The sequence below is a fragment of the Pseudophryne corroboree genome, chromosome 8, assembly GCF_028390025.1.
Source record: "Pseudophryne corroboree isolate aPseCor3 chromosome 8, aPseCor3.hap2, whole genome shotgun sequence".
Taxonomy (NCBI): domain Eukaryota; kingdom Metazoa; phylum Chordata; class Amphibia; order Anura; family Myobatrachidae; genus Pseudophryne; species Pseudophryne corroboree.
Genome location: NC_086451.1, coordinates 35,545,947 through 35,556,554, shown reverse-complemented (window position 1 = coordinate 35,556,554; position 10,608 = coordinate 35,545,947). Strand labels below are relative to the sequence as shown.

The 10,608-nt window shown below is 48.9% G+C and overlaps 1 protein-coding gene across 1 annotated transcript; it reads left to right on the top strand.

The window, feature by feature from the left end:
- The first annotated feature begins 214 nt into the window (after positions 1 to 214).
- Positions 215 to 10,258, top strand: LOC134947456 (POU domain, class 5, transcription factor 1.2-like). Its single transcript, XM_063935545.1, has 5 exons — positions 215 to 1,117; positions 5,171 to 5,282; positions 5,374 to 5,504; positions 5,828 to 5,992; positions 8,320 to 10,258. The coding sequence occupies exons 1-5, from the start codon at positions 410 to 412 to the stop codon at positions 8,593 to 8,595; spliced, it is 1,392 nt and encodes a 463-aa protein (XP_063791615.1). The 5' UTR covers positions 215 to 409; the 3' UTR covers positions 8,596 to 10,258.
- Positions 10,259 to 10,608: the final 350 nt, after the last annotated feature.

The following is a 10,608-nucleotide window of genomic DNA, read 5'->3' as shown; positions in this document are numbered from 1 at the left end:
TGGGGTGGGGGTCTCATTTGTTTTAAGTGGGCCAATCACCTAGGAGGCCAATTACAATAGCCAGGGGGAGGAGGGGTCTCTAGGGCTAGTGTTAGGAGGCCCATGATCATGGGGAATTAGATTACTGCTAGCAAAACTCCAGGACAAGTCTCCATCCTGATATTAGAGGTCCTCTGGGGACCTGCAGGAGCCCAAATAGAGGCAAGAACTTTATGGACTGACCCCTAGCAGACCCCCAGCAGGTCCTTCCTCAGGCCAGAGAAAGGGCATTTTATACTGATTATCAGGAATTTTGCAGCTGCTACAACAACCAGGGAACCAAGAAGATGAGAAGATCTCAGAGTTCAATTCAACTTTCCAACTAAGGCCACGTCCTTATCCAGGCTCGGGGCTTGAGGAGCATCTCACCATGTACAACCAGCAGAGCTTCCAGGGCTTTGCCCACAGCCCGGGGCTGATGCAGGATGCCAACTGCCAGTACAACATGGGTAGCTATGCTGGCATCAGCCACCCCCACCACCCACAGGCCTTCTACTCCTTCTCCACAGTCAAGTCATCAGACTATGGGGATCTGGGGGTGCAGGCCATGGGGGACTGCCCGGCCCAGGTCATGCACTGGAGCCACCTGCCGCAGCTGGACCCTGCCAGCCAGCTGGGCATCCATGGGGAGCAGCAGATGTCCAGCCCGGGGGGCAACAAGGGTCGCAACGTGAAAAGAGAGAGGGGCCATGAAGTGGAGGTGAAAGTGGAACCTCCTCCGGCCAAGTGTAACCCCACCTTGCCCAGCAATCCCCCCAGCAGCGCAGCAGCTTTCTACCCCCAGATCTGGGAGAGCAATGGCGTCACCCTGTGGCCAGGGGCCCCCGGCGCAGGTACTGCTGCGCCCTCCAGCAAGCCGCAAGCCACCGTCAAGCCCCAAGCCGCGGCTCCCCCGGTGCAGCAACAGCAGCCGTACCCCTCTAACCGGAGCCCCAATGCGGCTGCCGAGAGCGGCATCTCCAGCATAGAGACCAGCCGCTGCAACAGCGCCACCAGCTCGGGCTCCAGCGCCAACAACACCACCCCCAGGAGCATGTCCAGCGGGGCCAGCGAGGGCATCGGCAGCGACAATGAGGAGGTAAGTGGTGCACACTGATGGTGCCCCCTGCTGTTACCCCTGGGTACCATGCATGCCCATGGCTGCCTCTTGCAGACCCCTATGTGATGCCCTGGAGATAATCATGTATATCACCCTGCACTGGCTGAGGCTCAGATGCTGTATCCCTTACATGTTGTATATTGTGTAATGGTGCAAATTACTAATCTGCCTCCTTTCCTAGTAGGGTGCAGAGGGCTGTGGGTATTGTGTTATGCAGATTACTGGGTATTAGGCTGATGTGACCTGTAATTACACCATGGTCACCTTGTTATGTGTCCTGACTCCTTCTACTAAGATCTTATTATACTGAGTGTCCTCTGTCCTGTACTTAGGTCCTTGTTATACTAAGTGTCCTCTGTCCTGTAGCAAGGTCCCTGTTATACTGAGTGTCCTCTGTCCTGTACTTAGGTCCCTGTTATACTGAGTGTACTCTGTCCTGTACTTAGGTCCTTGTTATACTGAGTGTCCTCTGTCCTGTGCGTAGGTCCTTGTTATACTGAGTGTACTCCGTCCTGTGCATAGGTCCCTGTTATACTGAGTGTACTCTGTCCTGTACTAAGGTCCCTGTTATACTGAGTGTACTCTGTCCTGTACTAAGGTCCCTGTTATACTGAGTGTACTCCGTCCTGTGCATAGGTCCCTGTTATACTGAGTGTAGTCTGTCCTGTACTAAGGTCCCTGTTATACTGAGTGTACTCCGTCCTGTGCATAGGTCCCTGTTATACTGAGTGTCCTCTGTCCTGTACTTAGGTGCTTGTTATACTGAGTGTCCTCTGTCCTGTACTAAGGTCCCTGTTATACTGAGTGTACTCCGTCCTGTGCGTAGGTCCCTGTTATACTGAGTGTACTCTGTCCTGTACTTAGGTGCTTGTTATACTGAGTGTACTCTATCCTGTACTAAGGTCCTTGTTATACTGAGTGTACTCCGTCCTGTACTAAGGTCCCTGTTATACTGAGTGTACTCTGTCCTGTACTTAGGTGCTTGTTATACTGAGTGTACTCTGTCCTGTACTAAGGTCCCTGTTATACTGAGTGTACTCCGTCCTGTGCGTAGGTCCCTGTTATACTGAGTGTACTCTGTCCTGTACTTAGGTGCTTGTTATACTGAGTGTACTCTGTCCTGTACTAAGGTCCCTGTTATACTGAGTGTACTCTGTCCTGTACTAAGGTCCCTGTTATACTGAGTGTACTCCGTCCTGTGCGTAGGTCCCTGTTATACTGAGTGTACTCCGTCCTGTGCGTAGGTCCCTGTTATACTGAGTGTACTCTGTCCTGTACTTAGGTGCTTGTTATACTGAGTGTACTCTGTCCTGTACTAAGGTCCCTGTTATACTGAGTGTACTCCGTCCTGTGCGTAGGTCCCTGTTATACTGAGTGTACTCTGTCCTGTACTTAGGTGCTTGTTATACTGAGTGTACTCTGTCCTGTACTAAGGTCCCTGTTATACTGAGTGTTCTCTGTCCTGTACTAAGGTCCCTGTTATACTGAGTGTCCTCTGTCCTGTACTTAGGTCCCTGTTATACTGAGTGTCCTCTGTCCTGTACTAAGGTCCCTGTTATACTGAGTGTACTCTGTCCTGTAGTAAGGTCCCTGTTATACTGAGTGTACTCTGTCATGTACTAAGGTCCCTGTTATACTGAGTGTACTCTGTCATGTACTAAGGTCCCTGTTATACTGAGTGTACTCTGTCATGTACTAAGGTCCCTGTTATACTGAGTGTACTCTGTCCTGTACTAAGGTCTCTTATATTGTTATATTGTTACGTATCCTGCATATACGTATCCTCCATATTGTATTGACCTCTTGACCTTGTCACTTTAAAGGTGACTTCAACTTGTACTGAGCTTCTGCTATTGTTATATTGAAGGGATGCCATTTTTTATAGAGCGCCTTACCTAAGTTGTTCCTTGGTTCTCCTCAACCTTAGGCCCTCAGCAATTTTTCTTTCAGGGCAATTAGCATGGATGTACCAAACCGAGGTAAAAGTGAACTACATTTTCCCTCCATAGTAACCTGCTGTGTTCGCAGACAGAACTTCACATTTTATTGAATTTCCCCTAAAATGTTTCTTATTGGGATTCTCAGCAAAAATGATTTCAGTCAGAAAACTGTGCTTTGCTGCCATCTTTAGGTTTAATCAGGTGGTGTTGGACAAAGTTGCGATCCTGTTCGTCCATGTTGCTCCTGCGCAGCAGCCGCCAGCACTGTGTAAATGGCTGCGTGCTGGCTCTCTAAGGCTTTCTGGCAGCACGTGGCCTGGACAATGAATAAGCCATCCCAAATAATTTATTTTGAAAGCCCGGGACCCACGGCGTCCCTGAGAGTGCTATGTGGCTCCCCAGGTACCACTGTCTCATCTTGTTCTATTGAGAGGACTCCATATTGTATTTTGCTTCAGTGGTTGTTATACTGACAGGACTTCCATCTTGTTTTGAGCCCATTATCATGTTACACTGAGAGAGCTCTGTATTGTGTTGCACTCGTGGCCGTGAGATGATGTCATCCTGTACTGAGGTTGTAATGGTGATGTCACTCCATGTTTTTCAAAGCTATTAATCTTGTTAAACTGAGGTGAAAATTACTCATGCACCCCTGAGCTAATTTAAGGTGATACCATTTTGTCCTGAGCTTTTCATTTTGTTCTGTTGAGGAGACCCCATCTAATTCTAACTTCTTACAATAAAAAACTTTATTCATCTCCTGACTCTGCGTGTACACACAGGGGTAATTTATAGAGACTGAATGTGCAGACAGTTTTGCAGGTGTTCAAAAAGTCATTAGTTCCTGGGAACTTTGCATTCTCAGCTGATGACATAACTACAGTTTATCGCAGAGTTGCCTACGTAAGCATTGGGCACCGACATGTGCTATATCGTGTTGTCAGCGTTCTCTAAAGTCTACAGACGCATCCTGAGAACTCAAAGAAACCGCACAGTTAGATTGTGTGATAAAGGCTAACACGGGGTCAGTTGCACAGATCCATTATGAGGAAAGTACACGGCACCAGTTCAGATTATGCAGCACAGGGAGCATTTGTGGTCATGTATAATTTGGACTTGATTATCCCTCAACTTGGTCAAAGTTTCAAAGCATCATCTAGACAGGAAGTGGCAGGTCCGCCAGCAGAGAAGGATAGATTGCCTGACTTCTTTCCTCATCTACTGTATTTGAACTTTAGATCCCGCGTTTGCCCTTTTTACGATGGGGCATACTCAATAGCCTCGAACTTTAATACCTGGAGCTATCAAATTTTCAACCCACGGCTGACACGGTATCCGGGTTCTAGGTTGTCCATGAAAAGGTCGACAGTCACTAGGTCAACCACTAATGGTCGATATGCAGTAGGACGACATGGCAAAAAGGTTGACGTGGACCATAGGTTAACATTGCTTATGGTCGACAGGTAGTCGACACACATATGGTCAACACAGTTTTTTCATACTTTTGACTACGATTGGTATAGTAACTTGGCCGAAGTTCGCTCGCTATGCGAGGGGACGCGGTACACTAATTGGGGTTCCACATGCTTTGACGTCGAAAACTGCACCCAAAAAAAAGGTAAAAATGTGGTGTCAACCTTTTTTTGTGTTAACATTTTTTCATGTCAACCTCATATGTCGACCTATTGACCCGGTCAAACCTTCCTACTGTTGACTTTTCCTACTGTTAACCTTTTGCCAGGTTGACCTTTTCATGTGTCAACCTTTTGACTGTGTCGACTTAATGCATGTCGACAAGTAGTGGTCGACCTAATGACTGTAGACCTTTGTAATGCAGATCTGGTAATCCATACCCAGCTGACACTCATTAACTCATAGATTCCGGGAGCGTGCAAACAGAATCCGCAGTAAAAGATGTTGCGAGCTTACAGCGGGCTGCAATTGCATAGCTCTGGGCACGTCTTCTACCCCATGGCTAATTAAATATGCTCCTGTATGTCTTACCTGCTGCTCATGGATTTAATAACTGTACCATCGTTTATGAAAGAGTTGATTGTTTCTGCCGCTAAATGTTGTTTCCTCGCTAATGCAGGAAGTCCCGACATCCGCTGAGATGGAACAGTTTGCGAAAGACCTTAAGCACAAGCGGATCACGCTGGGCTACACACAAGCAGACGTTGGCTATGCCCTAGGGGTCCTTTTTGGTAAGGTCATATGTGCCTGGGTTTTGGTAGACCTGATGGTAGAGCGTGGGTTGGTGTCCTGTGGATCTGACGTCTTTCTTCTCTCCTAAAGGCAAAACCTTCAGTCAGACGACCATCTGTCGCTTTGAGTCTTTACAGTTGAGCTTCAAAAACATGTGTAAACTGAAGCCCCTGCTGAGGAGCTGGCTGCACGAGGTGGAGAATAACGAGAACCTGCAAGAGGTGAGTCCGAGTCACGGATGGAGGGAGCTCTTGAGTCCATCACTTCCTTTCTCTTCTGTAAGAGCTTCATGACTCATTTAGGACCTGAGAATCTCTTTACTGCGATTTCCAAACTTGTGTTCCGTCTCTACTCAAGTGCAGGGTTTCAGGATCTCCTCAGATCAGAGTCACAGGATCCATTCCTGGTACTGGTGGCCTCTCACCAAGGCAGATCCCGAAACCCTGCTCCGCTTATGAAATTGTTCATTCTGAACTTTAGTCGATAAATGTTCGGGACAAAAATAACTGTATAACTCATTTTTCCTGTGTGTTTAATGCAACAGATCATCAGTCGTGGTCATGTTCTTCCTCAAGCCCAGAAGCGAAAGCACCGGACCAGCATCGAGAACAACGTTAAACGCCGTCTGGAGAATTATTTCATGCATTGCTCAAAGCCAGGTGCCCAGGAAATTTCCCAAATTGCCAGAGAGCTCAGCATGGATAAAGATGTAAGTGTGAGGCGTACCCAGATAACTCACAGACCTATTGTAACACGGCGTCACAGCGGTCTATGTACCGCTCAGGGTGCAAGCGGACATTTTGTTGCTGAACGCATCAGCTGAAATACTTCCTCCTCGCCAGCGACACTGTAGATTGTGCGGCATCTGTTTGTGCGTCTGTTGCCGACATTGCTTCAGCTAATGTATGAAAATGCTGCTACAAGCCGTTTCCTGGGGTACAGCCATGCTTCTGAATGTGCAAGGACTAAGACGCCCAGTCATAAGAGTGATGGAGCGCTATAAACGGCATTGAGACATCCATGGGGTATGGGTACTAAGGGGGTGTGGCCAAATCCAGGAGGCATGGCCACATCACCTCAGAAAAAAAAAACACTGTAAAGTTCTATGCGCTCCCATATTTCTCTGCCTCAGCTGCTGGCACGGGCCTCCCGCGGGCCCCTCCAATGGGCCTGGGCCCAGGTAATTAGTACCCCTTCCCCCAATCTCTCGGCAACCCTGAGTGCTAGCACATACATCCTTATATAAACCTATATGACCACAAGATGTTGGAATTAGAGATGTGTGGGTTCGGATTTACCCGTATCTCAAAACAGCATCTTATTGGCTCTCGGATGTCACGTGTTTTGGATAGCCAATTAGAAAATTCCGGATAAATCCAAACTCACGTAAATTTTGGTGTTAAGAACTGAGCAAAACCAAACCCGCATATCTCTAGTTGGAACTAAACATCTCCAGCTCACAAAGAATTGGACACAAATTTACTATATGTGTATTTATTCACCAGAGCTTTTCTCTCATTAGGTCCTCGGATGGCTGTCTCTCAGCTTGTTCTAAGGGGGTAATTCAGACCTGATCGCTAGGCTGCGTTTTTGTACAGCGGACAATCAGGTCTAAACTGCGCATGCGTTTGCACTGCAATGTGCAGGCGCGTAGCACGGGTACAAAGTGGATCGTCGCTCAGCGATGGGTTTGTGCGAAGAATCCATTCGCATGGGCGTTCGCAAGGAGATTGACAGGAAGAAGCCGTTTGTGGGTGTCAACTGACCGTTTTCTGGGAGTGGTTGGAAAAACGCAGGCGTGTCCAGGCGTTTGCAGGGCGGGTGTCTGACGTCAATTCCGGGCCCGGACAGGCTGAAGTGATCGCAGCGGCTGAGTACCTCAAACTGCTGAGTGTTCAAACTGAAATCTAAATTGCAGTGTAAAAATAAAGCAGCCAGTATTTACCCTGCATAGAAACAATATAATCCACCCAAACCTCCAAACCTAACTCTCTCTGCACATGTTATATCTGCCCCCCCCCCCCCCCCTGCAGTGCACATAGGGGGTCATTCCGACCTGATCGTAGCTGTGCTAAATTTAGGGGGCACAACGGCGATGCTTTTGTACTTGAAGAATAACTCCCGGCCAGCGCAGCTCCTGCCGATGGCCGGGAGTTTTTGTCGCTGCCCTGGGTCGCAGGTAACGTCACGCAGCCGCTGCAGCCCGCCCCCCACACGATCCGGCCACGCCCCCGTTGGCCGTGCTGCCCCCTCCCGCCCAGCGACTACCTCTGCCTGTCAATCAGGCAGAGGCGATCGCTAGGCAACGACAGCCGTCGGCTGTCACCCATGTGCCGGCGTACTGTGGTGCCAGCGCATGCACAGTTCTGTCCTGATAGCTGTGCTGCGAAGAACTGCAACGTGCAATCAGGTCAGAATATCCCCCATAGTTTTGCCCAACTGCTAACAAATTTGTTGCTGCGATCAGGTCTGAATTAGGCCCATAGGGGGTGATTCAGAGTTGATCAGCTACGAGACACAGACATGCGGGGGGGGACGCCCAGCACAGGGCTAGTCCGCCCCGCATGTCAGGCCTTACCCCGTGACAGAAGTACAAAAGCATTGCACAGCGGTGATGCTTTTGTACTGTAGGGGTAACTCCCTGCCCGCTGGCAGGAGTTACTCGGCGCTGTGAGGGCCGCAGCGGCTGAGTGTGACGTCACGCAGCCACCGCGGCCCAACCCTCCAACGGTCCGGGCACGCCTGCGTTGCCCGGATCGTGCCCCCTGAACGGCGTCCAAACACCGCCAGCCCGCCCCTTCCCGCCCATCGACCGCCTCTGCCTGTCAATCAGGCAGAAGCGATCGCAGGACTAAGACAGCCGTCGGCTGCCTGCCATGCTCCGGCGCATGCGCAGTTCAGACCCGATCGCCCGCTGAGCGAAAACGCACAGCAGCGATCGGGTCTAAATGATGCCCATTGTCTGATGTATTCGTCTTGTTGCTGTCACCCTTACTGCTTTACCATTTATAATTGGTTGCATCCATTTGCCCACAGGTTGTCCGAGTGTGGTTCTGCAACCGCCGACAGAAGGGAAAACGCCAGGTGCACCCCTACCTCAGGGAGAACGGGGGCGAAGCCTATGACATCGTACAGTCACTGTCACCTCCTAACGCCGGGCCCTACTCCCTGTCACAAGTGATGCCTTCCCAAGGTTTTGCCCCACCCTCCCTGGGTTCTAATCCTGCACTTTACATGTCTGCCTTCCACAAAAGTGAGGTATTCCCGCAGGCCATGCCTCACGGAATGCCAATGAGCAACCACAATGGATAAACCTACCACCCCTGTCATAGTTCTAGAATATAATCTTTTGTTTCTGTTTTCCTAAATATGGGGCCGGGTACGGAATGGGCGAAGAGATTTCATTGCTGGTGTAGCTTGAGTTTTGGGTCATAGAGTTGGTCATATTCTCATCTTATCATCATGGTTCTCGTGATTCCGAGAAGAAGAAAAACACGTTAAACAAGAAAGTCTGAGGCTTAAACTGCGTGGAATTCATTACATTATTATTATTACACCGTATATCTTAAATTATTCCTGAGTGACTAACTTTAGTGCATTATTTCCTATGCTACCAGGGTCACACGCTATGTTTTATTCTTGCAGAGATACAGTAATAATTTGGTCCATGCTATGGGACCCGTTTAGGGGTAGGTACAACATTTGCACCTGAGAAACGAAATTGCACCACAAAACATTTGCATTCCAGGGGCCGGATTTGCACCTAACTCGAAATGAATCCCAGTGGCGCTACTGCTTGGCATCCGCATGATAGATCTACAGTGTCTGGATAAACAGTCAATAGGTCAATCGTCGGGGTCAAAAGGGCGACAGGTAAAAGGTAGGCAGTGCTTAAAGTCGACAGGTAGAAAAGGTCGACAGGTTCAAAAGGTTGACATGGCAGCAGTCGACGCAAGTTTTTGTGGGGGTTTCACATACTTTTCAGCTTTTGCTTGATTGACCAAGCACAGCGTTAGTGAAGCGAGCCACCTTGCCCGAAGTGTGGCGAGCGAAGGGTATACATTTGCAATAATGACGGCCAGATATGATGAAACAGAAAATGTCAGCCAATTTTTTTTAAACGTGTGTTGACCATTTCCGTGTCGACCGTTTGACCTTTTGTACCTTTCCTACTGTACATTTTCCATGTTGACCTTTTGACCCTGAGTATGACCACATAAGCATGTGCAGGAGCCGACACAAGTGTGCCACTCTGGAACTTCCGGATCACAGACTACCTCCTCCACCCCTTTGCTCTGGGACATAGACGGCCCATCTGGGTCGCCCCTGTAGTCCCTGAGCTGGCAACCCCATGTCGGCTCCTGCGCACATCTGTGGTTGACTGTAATTAATGTAGATCTCCTATAGCACACCCCTACTGCTATTAGGCAAATCTAGGCACTTGCCTATGGCACCAATCTTTAGAGGGGCTTTTAAAACATTGAGAAGGGGGCATGTATCAAGCCTTGGAGAGAGATGAAGTGGAGACGTTTCCCAAAGCAACTATGAAATGAGAGGTGCTTTTTCTAGAAGGTCTGATACATCTCTCCCTTCAGCTGAAAAGCAGAATGTGTCGCCGCCATCTCCCGCCTGCTGAGATAAGGAGCGGCAGTGAGCGTGGCGACAATTCGAGCACCCAGGCCTGGATGCGCCTAATGCTGCCCCTTAATACAGGTATGGGATCTGTTGTTCCGAATAGCTGGGCCATAATTTGGAGCACCATGCCTAACTGCCCCTTTCTCCTCATTAAATAATTTAGCAGTGTTCCTCTCAGTGACTGCAAGAGGAGACATTTTGTGATCATGAAATGATCACGTAGCAGCAGCGATTATTTACTTTCCCCCCCTTTTCTGCTGTTCATGTACAAACTGGGTTTCCGGATACGTCATCTATCCCATACCTGTATTTTATAACTTCTGTCTTAGGGGTCTATTTACTAAGGGGTCTATTCATGAAGCAGTGAAAAGAGTGGAGAGGTGAGCCTGTGGAGAAGTTGCCCATGGCAACCAATCAGCTGCTCCGTACAATTTTATAGTATGCAAATTATAAATGTTACTTCAATGCTGATTGGTTGCCATGGGCAACTTCTCCACTGGCTCACTTCTCCACACTTTTCATTGCTTCATGAATAGACCCCTAAGCCTTGGATGGAGATAAAGTTGCTGGAGATAGAGTACCAGCCAAACGGCTCCTAACTGACCTGCCAAAGGCTGTGTTTGAAAAATGACAGTTAGGAGCTGATTGGCTGGTACTTTGGGGGACATGTACTAAGCAGTGATAAAGGTG